Below are 27,302 nucleotides of genomic sequence, written 5' to 3'. Positions count from 1 at the left end.
GAGAAGCTTCTTGCTGGGAGATCTCCAGAGGCTGAGCAGGAATTGCTGCTGCAAAGGCCGAATGTGACCCATCTAAGGACAAGAGATGCCTATGAAGGGTTGTGCCAGACCTTAGGATCCCAGGTACTGCTGCCCTCCCTTGGAGGGATTGGTTGCATTCACTCAATGAGAATGCCACTCTTTTTTTGGGAATCGATATTTAGAAAAAAATTGTAAATGTACCTGCTCCTGGTAAATATACTAATCGGTTCACATTTATGGATGTTGCTGTCGTTTTAGACTAGGTTTCAGCTCTGCAGGAGGAGACTGTAAATATAAAGGGGAAAGTGAGATGCTCTGAGCTGTGAGGTTAAATGCCCCGTTGAATGCAAAAAAGTTCTATAGAAATGACTTACTACTTTCCTTCTAATATCCACAGGGCCATACTAAGCATTTTAGTTCACCTTTCTGTCACATTTCAGTGAAATCAATCAGATGTCCTAAGAGATTTAACAGTCTAACATCTTTAATTCAACAGACCAGGCTACTATTTGTGGCATCTTACAGAGGAAAAATACATTGTACACCCCCAACACACTGTACCGGGGTATGCAGGGTCTCTCATCTGGAGTACAAGCTCAATATCCATAGTAACCTGAACAGAAGGGCACCCAGTTGGGGTATGGATGGAAAGAGCCAAAGTGTGATGTGCTAAGCACTGTACAAAAATACTCTTTAGAAAATATTAAAACCAACACTGTTAGAAATGTGATTGCACTTTATTGTATTTACTTAGCAAATTAAAATCAGCAATTTTATGCAAGCAATTGCATTCATCTTCAGCTCATCCTATCAGGAGTGGCTTTAGCAAGTTTAAAATGCAAGCTTTGGAAGGAAGTATACAAATAGAAAAACACTCTCAGTAAGTTTGCAAACGTTTTCTGGGCAAAGAGCAAAGAAGGCAATACAACTATGAAAATAATCTAGGATCAAAACTGATTAGTGCCCAAGTGTAGAATTGTGGATACTTGATGCATTTCGGAATTGTTCACAAATGTATGAAAGTAATCAAGACAAGGTCAAGGAGTCATGTATTGGGAGATTTTGCCATCACCCATCAGCACAGGACGTAACATCACTGTATCTCCCATCATCCACCTACACAGGAAGTGCCCTCACTGAATTTCCCATCATCCATCTGGACAGGAAGTGACCAACTGGTTTTCCAGCCAAAACAGTCTTTAAAAGATGCCAAGCCCACTTTAAGAGCGTTCACCTACACCCACCCACACAAATACTAACAATGCCCTCAACATCCCCTCCCAATAAACAAGCACCAAGAATGCCGGTGCCCCCATTCTACACCACACGCTAGAGCAAACCCGCATGTCAACACCCACTCGCATGCATGCTTCTCAACACAGAATCACTCCACAAACACACAACCAAAATATTAATTAATTTATTTATTTTATAGTATTTCTAAAGCCCATTAGACCTCAAGGGATCAAAGCGCTATAAACAGAGGAAGAACAGGAGCACCAGTGGCAGCCCTGAACAAGCAAACCCAAAGTCATACTCCCTAGATGAAAGCCTAATCTGTGAAAAGCCAAGTGTTGAGTTGCTTGTGAAACAGTAGGTGCGAGCTCAGGCTACTGATTGTTCAGGAAGAGAATTCCACAGCCTGGCCGCTGCCACCGTGAAAGCATGTTCCCCCCCAACTAATTTTCTTACTCCACGGGACAACTGCCTCATGGCGCCCTGCTGATCTCAGAAGTCTCCTGGGAGCATATCAATTCAGGGCATTCCTAAGAACGCTTGGTCCCTGAGAATATAGAGCTTTGTATGTCAAGCAAAGTGCTATAATGGACACCTGTTTCTTTACAGGTAGCAAAGAAGATGTTTCAAGCCTTCTGTAGTGATACACTCGTAAACGGAAGGAGATTAAATAGGCTTTAATCACAACAGGTGCTGCGCAGCAGCTCAGCTTGTACAGTTCAGCAATAATGACAGTTACATCTGAAAGGCATTCTAATTAGAACATAGGAATGTAACACATTAGAAGAGTTCCAGAAAGACTAGAACAAAACATTACATTATCCTCTCTTCTTCAATAACAAACAATCAAAAGGAAATAAAACATACAGGTCAGAAGGATAAAATGAGAGAGACATAAGCAGGGTAAAAGAATAATAAACTCAACGAAACCTAGCAGGAATGGAACGAAGACGGCCACTCCTTCGAACACCCTCCAGATGAGGAGAGCAGGAAGGAGAAGAGTCTTCTGCGCACACAGTATCTGAAGACAAAGAATTACATCCACCTGTAGTGGAACTTGCAGGTGAACTAGTAACTTTTTTGACACAATCATTGGCTTTGACAACTCTGGCCACATTCCACCAATTCTTCATGTTCACCCTCACAGCATTACCACAGACCTTATCGATGACGAGAGATTCAGAGAATTTCCCACTCCCTTTGGTGGTATGCACAGGCAACATAATACGTATTCTATCTCCAACAGAACACTGTTGAGCCACAACTTTTTTCCTAGAATCAAAGTGAAGTTTCTGTTTGGACTGAGCACTCGTAACATTATGCCTAACAATCTCATCCACATTGCTCAGGGAATTCAACTTCACCCAACGTGACATCCACCCAGGACAAACTTTAGAACAAGGTTTTCTCCCTCGCAACAATTCATACGGAGAGAACTTGGTCGAGGAATGGGGAGTGGTACGATAGAACCACAACATGGACCTGACTGCATTGGGAACGTTGCAACGTTGAGAAATAGTCCATTGAACACAGTTATTTAAGACTCTGTTCATGCGCTCCACTAGCCCGTTTGTTTGAGGGTGATAGAGGGCGCTCTTCAAATGATTGATCCCACTTTGGCACAAAAACGAATTAAACTCTTGACTAACAAACTGAACACCGTTATCGCTCACAATAGTGGAAGGGAAACCCTCCCGTAAAAAAAGATCTTTCAAAAAGTCAATGACATTCTTGGAATTGGGCTCACCAACAAAACGCACCTCCGGCCATTTGGAATAATAGTCGACAGCGACTATGGCAAATCTAGAAGAGGAAGGAAGCAAATAAAAAGGCTCAACAAAATCAATACCAATTTTCTCCCAGGGTCTGTCTGGAAAGACAATAGGTTGCAAAGGGGGAGAGCGTACCTTCAAACTCTTTTCAGCACTAGAACAAATCACACACTCCTCACCAATCACATCAATATCCTGATCCATCTGTGGCCACCAGAAGTGCTCCCTGACCCTCCTCTTAGTTAAAGTTTTTCCAAGATGTCCCTCGTGTGCTTCCTTGACAATTCTGTTCCTGAGGTCATTAGGAGGGATCAATCTATCACCACGCATTAGCAACCCTCCTTCAATAGAGAGTTCATTTGAAACCTTAACAAAAATTTGCAAAGAAATATGAATATTTTTCTCTCTCGGCCAAACCCCCTTCACATAACTCATGACTTCATTAAGAAGAATATCCTTGGATAGGTGTTCCCTCCATTCAGCTTCACTTATGGAAAACATGTCATCCATACCAACTGAAGCAACAAAACAATCTTCCTCATCGTAGTCCTCCTCACAATCATTCTCACCATCAGTAACAATAGGATTTCTCGATAAATAATCAGCTCTGGTGTTCTTGCTCCCAGGAATATATGTCACATCAAAGTCATACTGGAGTAATTTAGTTGACAGTCTGGCTATCGTTGGGGAATGTTCTTTCACTCTAACACCAGAAAGAATAGAAACTAAAGGACTGTGATCGGTTCTTAACTGGAAATGCTTACCCCAGATGTAGGTATTAAACTTCCTTATTGCCCACCAGCATGCTAAAAGTTCTTTCTCAATCACAGCAAAATTGGATTCTGAACCACGAAGAACCCTAGAAGCATAGCCCAAAGTTTGTTCAACTCCATCTACTTCCTGAGTTAGGACGGCACCCAAACCTAACCCACTAGCATCCACCGTAATGGTACACAAGGCATTGGGATTAAAAGGCTTCAACACTTTAGAACTCACTAACTGTTGTTTAATCCAGGAAAAGACCCCCTCACAATGAACATCCCACACAAAAGGAACATCTCTTTTTAGCATGTTCGTCAAAGGCTGCACCTTAGTAGCATAGTCTGGTATAAACCGAGAATAAAATTCACACAAACCAATAAATGATTTCAACCCACTCTTATCCTTAGGTGGTGAACTATCTACTATGGCTTTCACTAACCCTGGTCTTGGCTCCACACCATTCTCTGACAACACATGACCAAGGTATTCTACCTTACGTGCCCTGAACACACACTTTTCTTTCTTCAAAACAACACCAGCATTGGATAACGCCTCTAGCACACTACTCAGGATCTTATCATGGATTTCACAGGTGTTCCCGTGAATCAAAACATCGTCCTGGAAGACAACCACGCCCTCGATGTTTTTTAATATATTTGACATGATCCTTTGAAAAACTGCTGCCGCAGAGGCCAATCCAAACGGCATGCGACAATATTGAAAAGAACCCACAGGGGACACAAAAGCAGTGAAATGCCGGGATGCAGGATCTAAAACGACCTGGTGGTATGCAGATGCTAAATCCAGCTTGCTAAACCATTTAGACCCATTTATGAGTGATAACATGTCAGGAATTTTTGGGAGGGGAAAAGAATCTATCCAAATGCTCTTGTTCAGACTGCGTAAATCAACACAGATGTGAAGTTCTCCATTCTTCTTCTTGGCGACAACCAGTGGAGAGAGCCAAAGGGAAGACTCAATGGTTTCTATTATCCCTTTTTTACAAAGGCCATTCAATTCTGCTTCCAGTTGTTCTCTTACACTGAATGGGACATTCCTCAACCTATGTTTAACAGGGATGACATTGTCTTTAACTCTAATGGTGTGTTTGAACCCCTTCACCTCCCCTAATCTGTTGCTAAAAACCATGGGAAATTTCTCATCTAACTTGCTAACAAAATCATCTGCTTGTACGACAGAGATTGGGTCCTTAGTGCCAGGACGGAGAACCATTTTAAACAAACCCTAATGAAACCATCCGAGAATGTTTAATCCTTTGATAGAAACACAAATTTTACCAAAGATCTTCCGCCCTCTAAATTCAAGAAAATCCTCAAAATAACCCTTGAGTTCTATCCTCCTCCCTTCATAATTGACTGGGGATCTGTCAGGAGGAAAAAGTTTACGGTCACGCCACACCTCCTCAAACAGCTCTTGGGTCAGCATGGTTATCCTCGCTCCTGAGTCTACCAACAAACAGACAACCTTATCACCAATGCCAATGTCAGTGTAGGGGTCAACACATTCAACTTCGGAATCAGCTTCACTAACCCCCACAATCGCAACCATATCTCTTAGATCATCTTGAATGCTAGAAGTATCATCTTGAATGTAATCAGAAACATTAGCAACAGAAGGTGAATTGCTCGAATTACTCCACTGTTTGTTAGAATGTGCTTGAGGAACAGTGCGCTTAATATTCTGACACACTTTAGCAAAGTGACCTAATCTTCCACACAGCCTGCACGTGACATTCCTAGCTGGGCAAGGACGTCCGGATTTAAAATGAGGAAAATTACCGCATTTAAAACAAATATTGCTTTGTTTGAAAAACTTATTGTCAGTACGCCCCCCAGGATTTGCTTTAGAGTCTTGCACTTTCACAACATTGACAGTATCTTCCTTAGAAATAGAAGGAGAACATTTTGCATCAAGTTCTTTAACAGACATCTTTGAAAATTCAATGCTTTTAGCCACACGTACAGTTTCTTCAAGTGATGGATTACCTAAAGAAAGTAATTTTTGTTGGATACCTTTGTCTGAACACTTATAGATGTATTGATCTCTGATCATCTGATCTCTAAAATTTTCAAACTCACACTCTGCACTGAGTATTCTCAACGCAGAAATAAAGTCTTCAACCTTTTCCCCTTGTCTCTGTTCACGTTTATAAAATTTGTGTCTAACTACAACCAAACTAGGTTGAATGTCAAAACGCAATTCTAGTAACTTAACAGTTTCAGTATACTCATCTAGGTCCTCTTCCTCAGGAGGACGTACCAAAGGAGGTAAATGTTTGAAGATAGAACGACCTTCGAAACCGAGACTATTTAATAAAAGGTATTTTTTTCTCTCAGCCCTATACCTAGAAGCTCCTATAGCTCCCAGATAAGTGGTAAATGCATCAAACCACTTTTTCCAGGTAATAGGTGGTTCACCTGGGAGGTCGAGGAAAGGGGGTGGTGGTGAAACAGCTTGTAAGCTCATAATACCAAAATAACTTAATAAGTAAAAAGCAACAGTAATACAGTTACTATAGTTGTCTAACTTCAACTCAAACAGTGCTGACTCAAACGAAATAAAGTTAGTACAAGCTTTCTTTTCAGGTTTAAATAGTGCAACGCTAAGATTTGTACTAGATGTTTAACGTTTATAACGCGTAGCAAAAGTAACAACGAAAATAATTGTACTTTAAGTTTCCAGGTGTGCGTATCACCGCAAAAGTAGAATCGAAAGATACGCTCTTAAAAACAGCAACACACTCAGCTTCTCTAGCGTGATGAAGAGTTTCCAGGTGTGCGTATCACCGCAAAAGTGGAATCGAAGGATACGCTCTTAAAAACAACAACACACTCGGCTTCTGTAGCGTGATGAAGAGAGTTTTGTTTAGCGCGATGATAAGCTCTTGGTATTAGTCAAAATGGATGACACGCAACGTCGCGTTCCAGCAGGAATAATGCGTTCCAGAAATCTTAAAATGGCAACCATGCACCAACGCTGCGTTTCAATCAGGCACGTTGCGTTCCAAACACGTTGCGTCCCACGTTGCGTTCCAAACACGCTGCGCTCCACATTGCGTTTCAGACCCAAGATGGCCCACTCAAACTGCTTACGTAAGCTGTGCGTCACAACAACTGGCACTGGGTATCAAAAACGATAGCTGCTGCCGTAGTTTCTAAACAAAAGTACCTTAAATATCCAACGCCGCAATCCGGGATGTCTCAACAAGACTGGGGAAGCGATTGGAGTAAATGCGAGGTACCTCTCTTGTTCTTTTTTTCCGTGCGGTCAAATTTACTGTTATTCGTCCGCCTCAACAATTTGTAGATATGTCAGATTGACATCTGCGTGGGTAGCATGCACCTGAAGATTGTCGCCACGTTTTTCTGTAGTGATACGCTCGTAAACGGAAGGAGATTAAATAGGCTTTAATCACAACAGGTGCTGCGCAGCAGCTCAGCTTGTACAGTTCAGCAATAATGACAGTTACATCTGAAAGGCATTCTAATTAGAACATAGGAATGGAACACATTAGAAGAGTTCCAGAAAGACTAGAACAAAACATTACACCTTCCCTTACCGATACGTGTTTGGGTACACCTAAGACGAGGCGTGAGGCCGCATTTTGCATAATTTGAAGCTTATTTAATGAAACTTATTAAATGAAAATTGGTTGATATTTAAATACTCGGTGTTGCAGTAGTCAAAACGGGAGATGATGAGACCAATGACAACTGAAACCAAAAGTTCTTCCGAGAGAAAAGGCAATATTTTTTGCAAAATTCTAATCATTCAAAAACAGTAACTTACCATTTTGTTAACCTGGGTGTCAAAAGTTAAGGTGTTATCAAACATAACACCCGGGTTTTTAGCTGCCGCTACTGGAATAGTTGGAGTACCACAAGTGTCTAGCCACTAACGCTCTGTCCAACTAGAGCTGTCAACTCCAAAAACCACTATCTCGGTTTTCTAAATATGAGACCTAGCTCAACCCCTCGCCGGCTCCTGACATCGCAACGGTAATCCCAGTGGGCTACAAGATGGCATGACAGGATCGCCTTCACAAGCCAGGAGGAGAACTCGCTATCATCTACAAGGAATCCATCAAATGCACAATGTTCACAGAGAACGTCACCCCATTCATGGAACATCTCAACTTCAAGTTGCAAATCTCTGAAAACTTCACCCTGAACGGAGCCCTTGCCTACTGATCACCCAGACCACGAGCCACCTTTACCAACCTCATCTCCAACTTCTTTGCGCCGCTCACCATCGACTCCAGAGTCTACATTCTCCTTGGTGACCTCAACTTTCACCCAAAAGACCAAAACGACCCCTGCTCCACAGAACTCATTGAAAGCTTGAGCAACATCGAACTCACCCAGCTCATCCCAGAACCAACACACACAGCATACTGGACACCATCTTCACCACAAGCGGCAGCATCAAATACAACTTCACCACACCATTCACATGGACCAACTACTCCATCATCCACTTCCAAATCAACACACCTCAAGTCAGCACCCTGCCAGGGACAGCATTCCAAACCGCAGCTAAGACAAAATCACAGAAGCAGACCGGCTCATCGCCCTCAGCATGGATCAACCAGGCCCTACAGACAACTTCAACAAGGACATCAACAACTTCAACAGTTGGATCAAGCACTGCGCGGGCTCCCTCACGCCCATCAAACCCAAAAAGCATAGTAGAACAAAGAAGCAGGGCAGCTGATACACAGGAGACGTTCAAGGCATCCAAACAACACTGTAAACAGGTAGAAAATAAATAGTGACACCACAGACAGAGCTACCTACAAGGCTGCACTCAGATGCTATCACCAGCAAATAAGAGACACCAAGTAAAAAGCATTAGTGGAATGCTTCGAAGGAAGCCGCAAAGAGATTTTCTCGGCTGCTAAGGATTTCACCTCGCCTTAACCACAATCAACAATATCGCTGCCTCCCAAAAACTCTGTGGCAACCTATCCAACTTTTTCCACAGCAGCATCATATACCAACCCAATCCTAGAGAATTGATTGCTAATCTCCCTACTACCAACTAAGATGGCCACCCAACCTAATCGACAGCCCTAGCCAGAAATGACACAGCGGCAATCATGCAGACCATACACTCAGGGGTACAATGGACCCATGTCCACACTACATCCACAACCTGGGAACATCACCAATCAGCACTACCCTGACCTACATCATCAATACCTCCATCACGCCCACCACTTTTCCGGATGAAGGGAAACTTGCAGAAATCAGCACCATCCTCAAGAAGCCCACGGCCAACCCAAATTAGCTGAACAACTTCTGACCCATATGCCTGCTCTCCTATCCAGCCAAAGTGATTGAGAAGGCCATCAACAAGCACCTCAAAGCCCACCTCAAACTTCACCAGCTTCTAGACAATGCTCAACTAGGATTTGTTTTTAAACACAGCACTGAAACAGCACTCACTGCCACTGACAACATTCAAATCATCCTGGAATGAGGAGAAACAGTGGCCCTGAGCCTGCTCGACCTCTCCGCGGCCTTTGACACTGTCTCCCATAGCATCCTCATCAGAAGACTTCACAAGATTGTCGTACAAGGATCTGTTCTCAAATGGGTCTGTTCCTTCCCAAAGGGTCAGGCTATCACACTTCACATCAGAGACCAAGAGATTCATATGTGGAGTCCCACACGGATCATGCCTCAGCCCCAACCTTTCTAACATGTACATGACACCGCTCGCCAACATTATCCAATCGCAAGACATCACCATCATCTCCTACGCCGATGACACCTAACTCATCCTCTCCCTGATGGACAAGACAACCACCACCAGGACCAACTTCATCAACTGCATAACCCTGGTAGCAGACTGGATGAGAACCAACTGCCTGCAGCTTAACTATGACAAGACAGAAGTACTGGTCTTTGGCAACAAGATCTCCCCATGGGAAACCACCTGGCGGCAGTCGGAGCTAAGACCAACACCCCCAGCCACAGACCATGCACGAAATCCAGGGATCGTCCGAGATGACAGCTCAATGGCTCAAGTCAATGCAGTGTGCATCTCCTGCTTCAACATCCTACAAAAGATCTTCGAATGGTTGCCTCAGAACATCAGAAGGACCATCACGCAAGCACTCCTCACCAGCAGGCTGGACTACAGCAACACTATTTTATTTATTTATTTATTTAACGATTTGTAGAGCGCCTGGTGACCCGGAGGCATCCCCGCGCTATAAGAACTTGCGTTGGCCAGAAGAGAAAAATGGTCCTATTTGGAAAAGAGAAGGGTTTTAAGCTGTTTGCGGAAGCGTAAGTAGCAGGGTTCCAGCCGCAGACAGCGGGGGAGCGAGTTCCAGCCTGAGGATGCTTTTACTGAAAAGCGTCGACCTCCAGTGCGAACCCTCCTGAATTTGGGGACATTAGCCAGACGCTCATTGTCCGAGCGCAGGGATCTCGATGCTTTATACGGGGTGACCATGTCTCTCAGGATGGAAGGGCCTTGACCGTTGAGGAGTTTATGGGCGGTGCACATTGCCTTAAACTCTATCCTCTCTCGCACTGGAAGCCAGTGGAGAGCCTTAAGCGCTGGTCTGGCAGAGGCTCTAGAGGGGAGACTCATCAGCATCCGGGCAGCCGCATTTTGGGTACGTTGTAGCTTGGCCAGGGTAGTTTCGGGGGCTCCTAAGTAGACGGCATTACTGTAGTCCAATCGTGCGAGGATCAGACCTTGAACCAGGAGTTTCCTAGATGGAGGAGGGAGCAGCGGGAGGATCTTGCGGACTGATCGCATGAGTCCGAAGCAAGTTCCTGCTGTTTTGGTTGCCTGGGTTTTCATGGACAGGTCTGGTTCGAGCCAGACCCCCAGACTCTGGATTTCCTTCTTCGGGGCGGGCACCTCACCCAAAGCAACGGGCCAGACAGATGGAGGAATTGCTGACCATTTCTTGCCCATCAGCATGACTTCAGTTTTAGACCCGTTGAGTTTGAGTGAGGACTCGCACATCCAGAGGTGGATTTCCTGGAGGCAGAACGACAGATTGTCTGGGCAGTGGTCGAGATGTGAGAGCGAGACGACCAGTTGCGTGTCGTCCGCATAGCTCACAATCTTGATGCCGAAGGGGGCAACTATGTCCTCTAAAGGGGCCATATAAGCGTTAAACAAGGTGGGACTTAGTGAGGAACCCTGGGGCACCCCGCTAGTCAGAGGCAGGGAATCAGAGCGGGAGTTGCCATCCCAGACCTGGAACGAACGGCCCGACAGAAATGACTCTATCCAGGCCAACGCGGTGCCCCCGAGTCCCGCCCTGGCCAGCCGGTGGAGCAGCACACGGTGGTTCACCGTGTCAAAGGCTGCACTAAGGTCCAGGAGGATCACTACCACTGACCCCCCTGAATCTAAAATGCACCTTGCCTCCTCGATGACTGCGAGGAGAGCAGTGTCCGTGCCATGGCCAGGACGGAACCCAGTTTGGGACCGACGCAGCAGGTTGTTGGATTCCAGGAACTGGGACAGCTGAACGTTGACCAGTTTTTCGGCCATTTTGCTGATGCCCGGGAGGAGCGAGATCGGCCTGTAGTTTACCAGATCGGAGGGGTCCAATTGTTTTTTTAGAAGGGCTTTAACTACCGCCCCCTTCCAGCTAGGAGGGACGGAGCCTTTGGACAGCGAGGTGTTGATCAGCTCCATGATAGGGGACACGATCCCAGGGGCGACTGCTTTCAGGAATCTCATGGGAGCGGGGTCACAAGGGGAGCCGCTTTTCATCTTGGCCAGAGTCTTTCCCACCTCGTCCAGAGAAACCACCCTAAAGGCGGTCAGCTGTGGATGAGAGGTGTCTCCTGGGTGGGTGTCAGGCGCATCGTTGTCCCTGTAGTTTAGCTGGCTAGGCTGTGGGAGTGAGGCTAGGATGTGGGAGATTTTGGAGTCGAAGTAGTTTGCAAGTTCATTGCTTCTGCCCGGAAGGGACTGGTTAGGTGAGGGGGGTTGTGGTATTTTCAGGAGCTCTTTGACAATGAGATAGGACTCTCTCGCCGAATTGGAGGATTTTTTTATCCTCTCGTCGTAGTAAGAAGCTTTAGTAAGTTTCAGCGCAGATTTCTATGCTCTCACCGACCTTCGGTAGGCGTCCTTAGTGGAGTGGAGCCAATCCTTTCTCCACAGTCGCTCCGCTTTTTTACATTCCTTGCGGAGGATTCTGAGTTCTGGGCTGAACCATGGGGCTGACCCTGTCTTTCCGTTTTTATCTTTGCGGGTTTTTATAGGGAGGATAGAATCAAGAGAGTTGGAAATCCACTTCCTGAAATTGCTGTCTGCTATGACAGGATCCTCTGAGGGAGCAGGGGTCGTAGATTCCAGGGCTCTGGCCCAGTCCTCTGTAGAGAGTCTGGACCATGCCCTGTCCCGAGTATAGGTGACGGGTTTATGGGCTTCCTGAATTCTCCTGGCCAGAAGAGAGGGACCAAAAAGTGGTCCGTCCAGGGGAGGGGGTAAGAAGCTTTGGCATGGAGGGTGTAAACATTAGTAAACACTGGGTCTAGCAGGTGGCCCTTGATGTGGGTGGCTCCGGAGTTGGCCAGTTGGAGACCATAGGCAGCCAGGTCTAGAATCAGGTCGGCAGCCCCTGTGTCTAGGGGGTCATCAAAATGGATGTTAAGGTCCCCTAGCAGAGTGAAGTTAGGTGCTGAATGGGCCAGTGCTGATATCGATTCTAGTAGGGCGCTAGCGAAGGGGCCAAAATGGCCGGGGGGGCGATACACTAGGAGGCCTGCCAGAGAGGTTGTCGGGGCCAGCTGGATGGTAAAATGGCAGCTCTCTGAGTCCGTGATGTGGGCATCGCTGATTCTGCAAGAGAAGTGATCCCTGTGCAGAATGGCTAGTCCGCCTCCTCTGCCAGAGGGACGTAATTGGGACTGGATGAGGAAACCCGGGGGCAGGGCTAAGACCACATCCGAATCCGAGTGTGTAGTGAGCCATGTTTCCGTGAGGAACAGGATGTCCAGGTCGTGGTCCACAAGCAGGTGATTGATAAGCAGGGCGTGCATGGGGAGCGACCTGCAGTTCAGTTCTGCTAGTTTTAGGCCAGAGTGTAAGGTCGGTGCATGGGTAAGTTGTAAATGGACTGGATGACAAAGTGCACAATTAGTAAAGAGTCCATCCAAGTCATGAACATAATTACACAATGTGTTATTAGTGGGTCTAAGACTTAGGAGGGCCCGACGCGAATAACTCACCCTCTTGGATGCTGAACCCGGCATGGGGTCTGGCCCTGAGCCCGTTCGAGCGCGGACGGGCGCAGACGGGCTTGCCTTAGGCGCGCCCGCTGCGCCCGCCCGCTGCGCGGACGGGAAGTGCGTCCTCTAATATCCAGTCTGGAGGAGGGTGGGAGGCGTCCAGGAGCTGTAACGCTACCCTGCCTCCCCCCAAGATGGCGACCTCGCCCTCAGCAACTGGTGTCAGCCCTGCACTGAAATGGCTGCACCGAAAATGAGACCCCCGCTGCCCGAGCCCAGGAACGATGCACTCTCGTCCACGGAGTTGGCCGGGTGGGTGAGTATCAGGAAGTTAAAACAGCAAACAATTAAAATATTTACAATTCTTAAAATGAAAATCACGCTATTTCCAGCAATGTTAGCGAGAGTGGAGGGATAGAAACAACGCCCCCGGCTTCCGCCTCAGGGGAAAGTAACTAGCAAGTAATCTGCTAGGCTACCGGAAAGAGGTGCCTTAAGTAGCCTGGGAGGGCGGGAGGCGTCCAGGAGCTGTAACGCTACCCTGCCTCCCCCCAAGATGGCGACCTCGCCCTCAGCAACCGGTGTCAGCCCTGCACTGAAATGGCTGCACTATCTACACCGGAATCTCCAAACAACTCCTACACTGGCTCCAGACAATTTAGGAAACAACTGCAAGACTCATACGCTACCACCCACGCTTCACCCACATCACACCGCACCTCAAGAAGCTTCACTTGTTCCCCAATCACAGTCAATTCAAACTTCTCAGGCACACAAACAAAGCCCTACACAACAGAGGACTAGAATATCTGAACAGCTGCATACACTTTCACCAACCCACCAGAGAGCTATGCTCTGTCTCACTCGCACTCGTACACATTACCCACATCTGCAAAAGCAAAACTGGAGGTCGCTCATTCTACTAAGGTCACCCCCAGGACATGGAACGACCTCTCTCGACACTTCATAGCCTCCTCCTCACTTATTGAGTTCTGCAAGAAGCTGAAGACTTGGCTATTCGTATAAGCACCTTGGGGACCTCACATCTACACACCTGCTCAAGCTCATGGATACCCTCTTGAGTGATTAGTGCCCTATACAAAATACAATGCATAACATGTAAGTTGCAATTTATTCCTATTTTAAAAAGTATAGACTAGCTTTAAAACTAGTTGAGATACTTTCATATTTATTGTTGTGGCCTATTGACAAAATGACTGGAAATGAAAGAGAAAGAACTTACATTTCCAGTTTCAATGTCGTGAGACAATGTTGGGCTAAGGCAGTAGGAGTTTCATGAGTGTAAGGAGAATTCAATATACTTTGAACCTTGAGCATATCATGATATCACCTCACCTTGTCACAGTGGAATATACAAGCAGCCTTCTCTCACATTCGGTTAATGCTAAGTGACTTACTTGCATTTGTTCTGTTGTTCAGTCTATGAGTAGGTTTCCTCTGATAAACCATCAGCCAACTGTATGTGTGGTCTTTTTTATGGCAAAAAATATGAGATGCAAACCCACAGATTGGTAGCACAATGGATTCGTAACAAATGCTACCTACGCCCACCATGAAAAATTATCGCTTAAACCCATTGTATACTTAATATTGTTATTGCTACGTCTCTACAACTTCAATAACCATATTTCATACCTACGTGAGCCTTAGATCACCTACTGGCACTTTACTCTGGAGTCAAGTTGTTTCTCCTACATGCTAAATACCACATGTGCATGTTCAACATTCAACATACGTCCATCCATTAATAGTCTCCATAAATCAAACTGAACCCATCTCATCATCATCTCCATACCCAGATGCTCCTCATAATCCACCTCCACTATTTTGTTTCTCAAATTGACCAGGATGATAAACACCAGTATCAGAAGGCACATACAACCTGTTCCATCATGTTGGTATATTCACAGTTGCCTGCTGTTTCCTCACGCAACCCTTGGGATCACCAGCAACAGCCGCCATAGCACAATCATTCCCCTCTGCAACCACACACTTCGTCATCAGAATCCCCATACCTTTCACCCACCAACAGCCTTGAAAGAGAGTCCACTCTTACATTTGTCCCAAGGAAAATATACTATGCCCTGAAGTTAAATTCCCATAACTTTGTCTATAATCTCTCTAGCCTTGTAATGAATGAATGACTACACATTTGTATAACGCATGGCTACCCGGAGGCATCCCAGCACTTTAAGACCCATTCATTCCCGATGGCTCAGAGGAACAGGAAAGTTTTTAGCATCTTCCTAAACCTAAGATGGTTCTCTTCCAAACGGATGGTGTCTGGGAGGTTGTTCCAGAGTTTTGCGGCCTGTAGGGAGAAGCACCTGCCACCCATGCGTATTCTCTTTATCTTTGGAATCGCCAGTAGATTCTTATTACTGGATTTTAGGGTCCGGCCTGATTGATAGAGGTGGAACAAAGGTTGGATTAAAGCTGGTCCAACCTTAGCCAAGGCTTTATGAACAATGGTCACGGCCTTGAACTCAATTCTTTGTTGCACTGGGAGCCAATGAAGTTGCCGCAGTGCTGGTTTGGCTGAGGTCCTTCGCGGAATGTCCAGTAACATCCTGGCCGCGCAATTTTGTACAGTCTGTAGGACCTTGATTGTCCCCTGTGGGGCCCCTAAGTAAACTGCGTTTGAGTAGTCCAGGCGAGATAGAATCAGGGCCTGTACTAAAATCCGCCTCGCCTCAAAAGGAAGGAGCCCAATGATTTTCCTAAGTGATCTAATCAGGGCATAGCATGTAGCTGCTACCTTCCGGGCTTGCACCCTGAAGTTAAGAGCGGGGTCCAGCCAGACTCCAAGACTCTTGATTTGCCCTTTTGGGGGAGGAGGCTGGCCAAGACTGCCCGGCCACCATCCCTCCACCGAAGAGGGTGCGTTATGTCCCAGCATCATGACCTCCGTTTTTGCTCCATTGAGTTTCAGGAAGGACACATCCATCCACTCACGGACTCTGCTGAGGCAGGAGGAAAGATTGTCATAAGTCGAATCCTGCCCAGACAGGGTGATGACTAGCTGAGTGTCATCAGCATAGGTCACCAGTTGCACCCTCCAGGGAAGCACCACCTCAGCCAATAGCCTCATATAGATGTTAAATAAGGTCGGGCTGAGGGATGAACCCTGGGGAACGCCACACTGTAGATGCATCTGGGGGATGAAACATCATCCTCAAATACGGCGAAGGTGCGATCAGAGAGGAAGGAGTGGAGCCACCTCAGTGCGGTCCCGGTAATGCCCAAATCACTCAGCCTTTGGATTAAGATGGAGTGATTAACCGTATCAAAGGCCGCACTGAGGTCTAAAAGCAATATGGCTGCGCAGCATCCTCTGTCCACAATCTTCCTAGTTTCCTCCATTACTGCAATAAGGGCAGTTTCCGTTCCCTGCTTGCACCTGAACCCAGTCTGGGTAGGATGTAGGGAGTTATTATTTTCAAGGAATGTGGCTAACAAGGAGTTTCCATATTTTTCGGCTAGCTTACTGATGGTGGGCAACAGGGAGATGAGGCGATAATTTGCCCAATCCTCTGAGTTCAGATTGGGTTTTTTCAGTAGCGCCTTTACTCTTGCATGTTTCCACAGAGGTGGAACTAGTCCAGCTGCCAATGACGTATTAATTACCTCCTGGATCACCGGAGACACAGTGTCTGATACAAGGTTAAGAATGGTTGGTGGCGCAACATCCGCCGGAGAGCCAGATTTCAGGTTCCCCAAAAGAGACTGAACCTTGAGGCAATCGAGCGGAATAAATTCCTCAAGCAAGATCAATTCTCGAGGCGGAGGGAGAAGGGGCCCTATAGAAGTCTCCTGAAATAAAGAGTAAATATTTTCTACTTTTAAGGCAAAGAAGTTTGCTAACTCCCTACAGCGAGTATGGGCAAGAAGGGGATCATTGACGGGAGTTGGAGGAGTAACTAAGGCTTTAAAGATCTTAAAGATTTCTCTAGAGGAGCTTGCAGCTGAGGTAATTTTATCCTGATAATAAAGGGACTGAGTAGCTTTAATAGCATGCTTATAGTTACGTAACGATGTTCTGTAACTATCTTTGCTAACTTCAGAGAAGTCTTTCCTCCACCTCCTCTCCTTCTGCTTGCATACCTGTTTGAGTGCTTTGAGTTCGGGGGTATACCAAGCCCTCTATATTTTGTGTTTGTTGCCTTTTCTTTAAGTATGTACGCGACTCAAGAATTAATTAACCAATTATGCCTCAATAGCAGAACAGGCAACCAAAAGAAAGCATTTTCATCACATTAGTAATGTTTGTTTGCTGTAGGCAACAATATCTTCACCTCATTCTAAACACTTCAGGTTGATTTTGAAGGGTTTCCCCTAGCTGGGGCTCTCTACAAACTGTTGGTACCTTCATGTATGGAACAAGTGCCAGCCAAGTTGTGGCTGGTGGCCTTTCCACTGAGTGCTGAGCTCATTGGTCCCCCGGTTACTAACATCGCCAGCACTTCCTGTGTCCCTAAAATCCAGTTCAAAACCTTAAATTGAAAATGTGAATCTCTTTAACTGGGGTAGTGCAGTCCCTTGTGCATCATGATATCTCGCCCAGTCCTCAGCAGGTCAGACCACAATGTTTGAATTTTAGGACCAAAAATAACAGAATAGAGGTTTGGTTCTGTGGAATTTCTTGTGATGTTAGGAATCTATCCTTTGCTAGCATGTGGTTATCACAGCCAGCTTTTTTGTTACTTTTAGGAATGCTTGCCCGAGTAAATGCATGAGTTTAATTATGGTTTATATATTTTATTAGTAATGTTTGTAAAATGTGTTTATTCAAGCAGGTGAATGATTCAGAGCAGAGGTAGGACTCATTGAGAATTGGGGGGATGTTTACTAAGTTACAACTCATCCAAAGTGCGGCTGCCTAGCCGAACAAACCTGGACCACTTTAAATTAACTCCCCAGGCTGCCTGCCAGGAAGAGGTTACATTCAAAGCAGAGTATCAGAAAGAGCCAGGGCCGGACTGGCCATTCTGTCATACTGGCATTTCCCTGGAGGGTTGCAGCCTAGGATGGGCGTTGATTTATTTCACAGCTGGGCGGTCTGCTGTGACAAACCTGAAGGCCCAAATGATCCTATTATAACCAGAGGCTCCTGCTGTGTGGGACTGGTTTCAACTATTCTTGCCTGGGCTGTGTTTGATTTCAGTTTGGGCCCTGGAGGGGTTGTCAGCAGGGCTCACAGGGTTATCCATAGATTGCAGCCACTCCAGAAGGAATGAACAAGGGTCTCTGTGTACTACAGCAGCTGCAGTTTTAGTTCATTTCAAAGGTAACCCCCACATCGTGCAACAAAAAGTTTATTCTAGAAAGTTGTGACCCCGTTACATTGAGTCTTCTGTTAGGCTACTGTTACCATTATGATTTTGCTGAAAATACACCAATTCTGGAAACATTTTAAAACACTGATTCAGGCTTGGTGAAGTGACAAATTGTTTCCTACTTTGTTTCTTCCTTTAGCCTCCTAGATCTGGCTTTAATAAATAGACACTTAGTAGTTGTATCTGCTTAGTTTCCAGTAGACATTATAAATGTGTGACATCTTTAGCCAGTTGTACTTCGTTTTCTCTCCAACACCAAACAGCATTCTGGACCTTGTAGTTTCACCTTCAAGATTGTAAGTATAGGTTTAAAAATCCCATAAGGCAATGTGGCACACTTAGCATGAGGCAATGAGGCGGGCATACCAAACGATTGCACTTCATTTGACATCATAATTTATCTTTCATCTTTCTGGATGCTAAAATTGCTTGTTTGCTTTATTGTTTTCAGCCAAGACACCTTCAAAACGCAGGCCTGTGGTGTTCACTAGAGACAAACAACAGCCCTTACCTGATGCTTCAGCCAGTGAAAAAGGAGATTGTCAGCCTGCAGCCATATGTGGCTCTGTACCATGACTTCATCACCAACCAGGAAGCTGTGACGATTAAAGGCATTGCTGCTCCATGGGTAAGTTATGTATCTATTCTGTTCTCCAGATTGACAGACCATTCAGGGGCACTGGAGAGGCCAATACTCCTGGCGGAGATTCATGTTGACGAGTTGCAAATACGTTCTATTAAGTTCATTTGCAACATACAGATTTTTAGAATTTCAGACTGTAAACGCATAGTACAAAAAAATTATTTGGTGTGAAGTTGGAAAGTTTTTTCCTCCAAACGTTGTAGAGTTACATTTAAAAATTCTGCAAGCTTTGTGAAGTTCATAAAAGGTCACAATGTTTATACAAAAATATTTTCCGGAGAAATATTTTGCAAAAGTAGGTAATACTCTGTACCACTTAGGAGTGTTCTTTAACTCGTTTACATTTCGGGTGATAATGAGTAAAGTAGACATGTAACAGACTAACCACAGCTAATAATATCTTTCTGGTAAAAAGAAACACATTGCATGTAGCCTTAAACAGGTGCTGGGGGTGTGGGGTGCTGATCAATAAGAATTAAAGTAAAAATCATGAATGATAGTGACAAAAATATAAGGGAAACAATCCCCCAAAATATCTTTCTCTAGATACAAAAAGCAACAAATGATCTGAAAATCCCAGTTGCAAAACAGGAGAAAAGAGAAAAAAGCTCTGAGGGCCAGATGTACGACCTGTTTTTGCATGCGTAAATGGGTTTGCGACCCGTTTGCACATGCAAAAACCTAAAGGGCCACAAACCCTATTTAGCGAGTCGCAATTTATTTGCGACTGGCTAAATAGGATTTGTGACTCGTAATTTGGAAGGGGCGTTCCATGGGCATCCCTTCCTAACTGCGAGTTGCTACCCTATGTAACAATGTTCTGCAACCGCAATTGCAATCACAAAACACTTGCAATTTACCTCTCTCTTCAAGAGGGTGGTAATGCACTCACAAATGGAAAGGGATCCCCAGGGGACCCCATACCCTTTGCAAATGTAGGGGAAAATATTTTTTAGGGACAGGCAGTGGGCCCAGGGACCACTACCTGCCCTTAAAAAATAAAATGAAAACGTTTCATTTTTTTTTAAACTGCTTTATTTAAAAGCAGTCCCAGACATTGAGGTCTGCTGAGCCCAACAGGCCACCATACCTGGGAGGGCCAGTCATTCTCAATGGGGTTGCAAATTGCGAGTGCCTCATGAATATTGATGAAGCATGCAATTTTTTACCCCATTGAGAATCGCAAACAGTGTCTCTGACACTGTTGACCATCATTTTGCGGCTCGCAAATTGCGACTCGCAATTAAGCACAATTTGCACCTCGCAAAATAACATGGACGTACATCTGGCCATGAATTTCTAAAAAGGGAAAAGGTGGTAGTGAAACATCTAGCGAGTGGATGGATGGTCGGGGGTCCAATATAAACTAAAATATTGGATAAAGACAAGAAATATTAGGAACAAGAGAATATAAAAAGATTTTTTTTTTTTTTTTTTCAATTTATATAGCGCATTATCACCCCAGGGTCTCTAAGCGCTTGTACAAAAAGAAGCCAACTCTACAAAAAACAGGTAGCTAAATTACAACACTCCCCATGCTTCCCGAAAAAGTATGGTTTTTAACATTCGGCGGAATAGCAGTAAATTTGGCTCCTTACGGAGGTTGATTGGTAATTTATTCCATGCTGCAGGAAGCATAGTGGAGAAAGCATGCCCGCCCAGAGTGGACAGGCGGAAACGTGGATTAACCAAGAGAGTGGCTTCAGAGGACCGCAGCACCCTACCAGGGATATAGCAGATAGTCTGGGTTTAATGTAACTGGGCGCGTTACCGTAGAGTGCCTTGTGTGAAATACACAAACCTTTAAACAATGCCCTCTGTCTAACAGGGAGCCAATGTAACTGACGCAGGAGAGGTGAAGCATGCGTTTTCCTAGGCTTCTTAAAAACCAGTCTCGCTGCATCGTTCATTACTGTCTGAAGCCTCGCAAGTTGTCGCTGGGGCAGCCCTATATACAGCGCATTGCCGTAGCTCAATCGTCCCAAAATCATAGCTGACACAGCGCTTCTTAGAGTGGAAAATGACAGAAATTGAGAGATCTTGTGAAGCTGTCGCAGAAGACCAACACACGTGCCTACCACTACAGACACCTGTTTCTTCATAGACAGATTGCTGTCAATATGGATTCCCAGGCTTTTCACCACGGTTGCTGGTTCCGGCGTCCTGCCCAACTCCTTGGGCCAAAACCCATCATTCCAAGGGCTGCCCGGGATGGTTATAGGCAGCATTTTGAGAACATAATAAAGAATAGAGAAGCTCATACCAAAAGGAAACAAAAAATAACATGTTAGAAGAGGCTATAAGAAGGGAAACAATTAACAAAATGAAGATAACTTACGCAAAGGCAAAACACAGTAAGGTAGGAATAATCAGATGCCACAACACAGGTACGAAACCCCATCAAGTGTGAACACATAAAACAAAGATCAAGACCATCAGGGGTCCGCAAACAGGCTTGACCTATAAGACAAAAATATGAGTCATTGAAAAAGCTCAGTATAACAATTTTAGAACAAAATCTGATCAGAAAGACAAACAGAAAATACAAAATATAAATGAATGTATATATTGAAAGATTCTCAGCCCTTCCTACTTTCACATCCTCTGCTCTCTGTCCCTGATTAGTGATGAGTATTTTAATTTGTCAGGATCTTCAGATGTAATTGTTTTATCTTAAAAAGTAACTTTGAAATAAAATAGATCTTGCTGTTATATATTTCAACTCCAGATTTAAGACAAGCTATACCTGTATGGTTAGACATACTTCATGATACATCCTGTGGAAAGTAAACCCTGTGCCCTCACCACAGCAATTTGTGTTTTAAACTCACCTGCTGACAGAACAGACATGAAATCAGTACATTTTCAAATTATGATGCCACTGGGGTTTGAACTGGCGGTGGAAGAGAAGGGTTTGGATCAACTCTTTGTGCTCTCTGAATAGTTGGTGGAGTAGTTCACTCACGTTGAACAATTTTAGGAATTATTTTTTTCAGGAAGGAGATTAAATTTCCACCTTCAAAATTCCCCAATATTCTGTACAGTTAGAAATTGTTTTCTCTATTTCTATTTACAATCTATTCTTTTTAATGACTTCACACTCCCTGGGCATATGTGTAACCTTTGCGGTGAAATCTTCAGTATCGCTGACTCGTTCATTATAGAAACTTTCTTTCCTCAATGAGACTGTCTTTTTCTGAGCCTCTGTAAATTATTGTTCGTTTTACCACAAAAGCTTTGAGGTTTTAATTTTATTCAGAAGTTCTCCAAGCGGCAAAGAAGAAAGGCAATTTTGGAGGAGAAATTACATCAGTTTTCCCTCAAACATTAGCCTTTTTAGGAATTACACCTGGAGCATGCAAAGAGATATAGAGCTTGATTTAGAGCTTGACTGATGCGTTACTCCATCACAACGTTGGTGGATATCCCTTTCCCCAAAATATAAATCCCATAGGATATAATGGGATTTATATTTCGTTGGACGGGGCATACGTCACCCTTGTGAAGGAGTAACTTGTCGCCAAGATCTAAATCAGGCCCATAATCAGTAGCCGTATCAGCAATGTCCTCCATTTTGTCAGCAATAGAAGAATCAATATTAATATCCCTAGAACCTTGAAGATCCTTTTTGAAAGATATTTTGCCAGGTGTTTTGTAGAAATATAACAAGAGTTTAGTAATGTTTTTATCGTTTTACGACCTGCCCATCAATCACTGCAGGAAGGCTTAGTAAAATAATGAGACCATGCAAATTGTCTAAGCTTGTTAGAATGTAGATCACCAATAAGTTGTTTGTTAATAAGTTACTTCATGTTAGACTTCACAGGTTATTAGAAAAGCTCATCATAAATTGATATAACCTCTCTACATACAGTATTTATTCACAGAAAAAGCCAAAGAATGAAGTGATGTTATCGTTAGGCGACACCATCAGTCATAACGTTACAAAATGTAAACCCCAAATTATACTGCAATTCACCAGGTATACTGTGTTGACCTTACTATAGCCCGTCTAGGTGTTATATGTCCACAAAGTCACACCATTATTTGTGATTGAGTTAAAGACTAAAATGCTGAGGGTCACCACAGTATTCAAATTGGAGTCTGCTAGTCCAAAGGCACAGAAGGAAGCCATATTTGCAAGTTTATTGTCAGAGATGAGGTATAAAGACCAGTTCCTCTTTCACACAATTTCCGGTGCCAGCCACCGCCATCCCAGCCACTTAACTCCTGAGGCAGAAAATCGACAAGACAGCCAGACCCGCCAAAGAGGACTAAAGCCCGGAGGCCATTTTCGTTGGTGTCCAGCCGCACCCTCCACAACTGCACACTTTTAGTAGGAGAATTTCCATTCCAAATGTTTTGTGCATGAACAATTTTCATTCGAATTTTGCAGCTTCAGGCAACGTTTTGCAAAGGTGACAAACTTTGAAACTTCAAGTTGGAATGTTCCCAACTTTCTGAAAACGACACCAGAAAATTACAATTTTGCACATCCCTAAAAAAGAGGGTGGCTCCAGCAGTGAAGTAACAATTCCAGCCCAAAGACTGTGAAAACTATTGACCCAATCAACAGTTATTTGATGAAACTGAATATTTCTCCATTGTGCTGTATTGCTTTTCCAAATAACTTACAGGCCAGCACTCAGGTTCAATGGAAACCAGCTGAAACTGGTCAATTGACTTTTTAAATAGGTATGCTGCTGCTACTTTAAAAAGGCATTCTGGTGTGTTTTGTGTTCACATTGGTATCTGTGCCAAGTTTGCCTGTTAGTGTGTGAACAGGGGTGATGTATTGATGTGTCTGGTCTTTCTAGTGAATTGATGTGTTTGTTCAGTGGTTGGAATGTTGAAGGTATCTCTCTGTGTGTCAAGGTCAGCCCATTACAATGGACTCAATGGACAACTTGTCTCAGACTGTTTGAATTCACATAAGTGTCCTTACTCTCAACTGTGAAAAAATATAGGGCGAACTCCGCAAACAGCTGCATAGCAGTATTTTTGTTTTGCATCAAGTATTCCCTGGACTAGTTACAGAAAAGTTTGTTAGTGAAGTTTTTCACTCATCAGCTACATTTCATTGTTGCTCGTCAGTCACTTCCCTCTTCTGTTTTTGTTTGTCTGTGTGTCATCAGTTGCAAAGGTCGGTGGTCGCCACGGGGACGAAGCAGTCGGAAGTGGAGTACCGGATCAGCAAGAGGTGAGGTGAGGGCCATGTGCCTGCATATGATGGTGGAACACCTGCTTCAAAATTACAGATTCCAACCACAAAATGTGTTTCTTACTCTAACGGATCAAAAGTTACAAAATACACTGCCAACCATTGTTATCGCACAGTGGCAGGCCCCTTACAAATGTTACCTGGCCACCTTTCAGTCGTTGATTGCTGGATTTAGGTGTTAAACTGATACCAATGAGGTGAAACCATTACCCAGACACTGTGAACAGGTGTAAAAATGACAACATAATTAAGCAGTACTAACAAAAAATGTTCCCAGTTACACCATATAGTTTGCCTTTTCTTGACACACAGGTCCAAATTTATTTCCGCCCCAGATTTGACACAATACAGCAATTGCTGTGCTAAAGACAGAAAGCAGAACAGTCACCACATCTACTAAGATTTGGTATTGTTTCTCCCGCCTTCCGCCTTTGGTGACTCTTAGCTGCCTTGCGCTACACACATATCCTTGCACCATAGTGCACAGGTGTGTGCGTGAAGTCTAGTATGCATTTTGCACAGTAAGAGTACCCTTATGTTACAAAATACAATACTCAGATATAGATAAAAAGTTTTCTGATTTAGTATGCCTGCTCTGAAATACAGCACACATGCAAACTTAGAAAAGATTAGAGGAAATATTTTTGGGAAATTTAATTGACACAAATCCATGTCTACCTTTTTTTATTAGATACAGATTTGCATCACAACCCATGGTCCGACCAAATGATACAAAGTAGTGCAAATGTGCGCATAAAGCTGCTTTGCTTTACTTATAGGCCATCTAGATCCTGTGGATGCAGCAAATTATTGCCCAAACGCCCTCCTCTTAGGTTTAGGGAAAACCCTGGCGACATTTGCGGCCAAACAATTGACTTCCTGCTTGAAGGAGTAACTCTCTCGACCAGTGGCAATTTGGATTCCATCTTCGGAGAGCGAAGGACACCGCTTGAATTATGAGCACTTTGGAGATTTGGGCCATTGTGAGTCACGATGATGTCCTGGCAGGAGTGGTCTGGCCGCCTTTGGCACTGTAGAGCACACAACTCTTCCCCGATATCTCGTGAAAGTGTGACTGGATGTCACTGTTCTCCCTTGGTTTAACTTTTCTGGCGGACAGCTCGCAATCAGTCAAGCTGGGTCTGGTGTCGGTGGGCTAATGCATTCACTCCAAAAACCTGTTTATTTTCACAACTACAGGCTCGAATCCCTGTTGGTCCACTCAGACTTTCATCCTTCCAAGGTCGACAAAATGAATACAAATGAACTGGCTAACAATAAACAACTGCTCTTCAGATCCGAGGGATGAATGTGAGCTTTAGAAATTCATGTGCTATGTTAAGTTGGCTCATTATACATTTACTAGCAGGGTCACTTTATTAAGGGTCCCGAGGAGGCCCCATCATAACCCTGCCTTCCTTTAGCCTCACCCTCTCACATTCTGTTGTACCCCAGCCTCATCTTACCCATTGCCCTAACCCGGATATTCTTACCTGTCCTCTCCGCAGTGTTTTTTAGTCTCTGATATTTTTGTTCTCGGTTTTGGTGACGTGCAGTTAAAATACTGACGAAAAAGATGTCACCCTTAGGGCGGGGCGACCATAGAAGGGCTTCCCGTGAACGCAAAATGAAGAGAGTGCACAGTGTGGTTAATGCAGTGCACGGAGATCCCCGCCAGGAATGTTTAATCAGTACCCCCTGGAAGAAATCTCACTGCCAACATTATGGTCCGTCCGCCTGATTTAGAATCCGGTGGACCATAGGTTTGACAACTGCTGAGACAACTCTGTCTCTGCCGTAGCAAACCAACTGACGGCCCCACAAAGTAAGGGCTGTTGGAGGTCTGGCTATATGTCTGCTCCCCAAATTTATATGGGCGGACAGTTGTTCTACTCCCCTATTCATCTACCCACTCAATCTATGACCCAGTCATTCACCCATCCACTCATGCACGTGACTAGCCACCAGCTCACTCACCCAGCACCGCACACACCCACTAACTCTGCTTGCACTTGCCCATTCATCTACTCACTCACTCTACAACTCACTCACCCACCACTCACGCATTCGCCCACTCACGCACCTGAATAACACACCCACTCCTTCGCCCAATCACTTAAAATCCCCCAAAAGAAAGAGTGCTAGGAATCCTAAAAAAAATATTAATGAGTCCAAAGTTCCGTCGTTTTGGAGGAACAGAGATACAATGTTTCGTCAGTGGTTACATATTTTCTATGGACAGTAGCGCTGATTCAATATTATTAATAAACCGCATTTTGCCTAAATCGAGTGTCTGCATATTAGAACCCAAAGTTTCACGTCTAAAACTAAAGTACAAACACACTCCCCACCCGGACCCAGAAGCCTCCAGCTAGAAGCCTCAGTGAGTGGTGGTGACGGGGTTAAATGGCACGCAGCTGCATTATGACGGCACTCTGAGCTTTAAGCCCGGCTTAACTATGTCCAGACAGTCACCGGAGTGTGATATAAATTATTGTGTTTTTCCATGAACGTCCTCTCGGCCCTCTCACCCATAAGGATTACATTATGCATAAAAGCAGAGCGCGTGGCGTCTCTGCAAGGGCGCGCGCTTCTCTCCAGCCTCTTACAGCCCCTCCTGCTGCTGGGCGCGAGACATTTTTGGGCTAAACTATCATCCGAGGGTGTCCTCTGAAAAGCTGTTGACAGGTGATTCCAAACCATTTCTCACGATATAGTGGAAAAACAATTAATGTTTCATGTTAAACTTGTGCATATGGCGTGGAAGATTATGAGCAAGTATTGAAAGCCGCTCTTTACCATTTATAAAATATTAGTGCATTCCCAGCAAATTGTGCAATTTACACCTTTTTTTTTAGGGATGGAGTGGTATTGGTTTGCCTGTTTATACATTTTACGTCTTTCTTCACCTTTTTCGAAGTTCACCTCTTACGGGCCTGGCTTTTCAGTACATCTGTCGCCAGCCCTTATGTGATCAACCTAAAAAAGAGCTTTCAGGAATACTACAGACAAGCGCTTTGGCTCGGCCCACATGTTGATGAACAGAGTACA

The 27,302-nt window shown here is 44.6% G+C and overlaps 1 protein-coding gene across 1 annotated transcript in view; it reads left to right on the top strand.

Annotated features, from left to right (window-relative positions):
- Nucleotides 1-12,839: 12,839 nt before the first annotated feature.
- LOC144773924 (prolyl 4-hydroxylase subunit alpha-3-like) overlaps nucleotides 12,840-27,302 on the top strand; it is a 55,016-nt gene continuing 40,553 nt past the window's right edge. Inside the window, exons 1-4 of the mRNA XM_078658983.1 lie at nucleotides 12,840-12,902; nucleotides 16,899-17,021; nucleotides 18,839-19,015; nucleotides 24,166-24,230. Coding sequence (XP_078515109.1) covers nucleotides 12,840-12,902; nucleotides 16,899-17,021; nucleotides 18,839-19,015; nucleotides 24,166-24,230 — 428 coding nt within the window. The remainder of the gene's footprint in view (nucleotides 12,903-16,898; nucleotides 17,022-18,838; nucleotides 19,016-24,165; nucleotides 24,231-27,302) is intronic.

Source organism: Lissotriton helveticus, chromosome 8 (genome assembly GCF_964261635.1).
Source record: "Lissotriton helveticus chromosome 8, aLisHel1.1, whole genome shotgun sequence".
Taxonomy (NCBI): Eukaryota; Metazoa; Chordata; class Amphibia; order Caudata; family Salamandridae; genus Lissotriton; species Lissotriton helveticus.
This window is presented reverse-complemented; position numbering and strand designations above follow the sequence as displayed.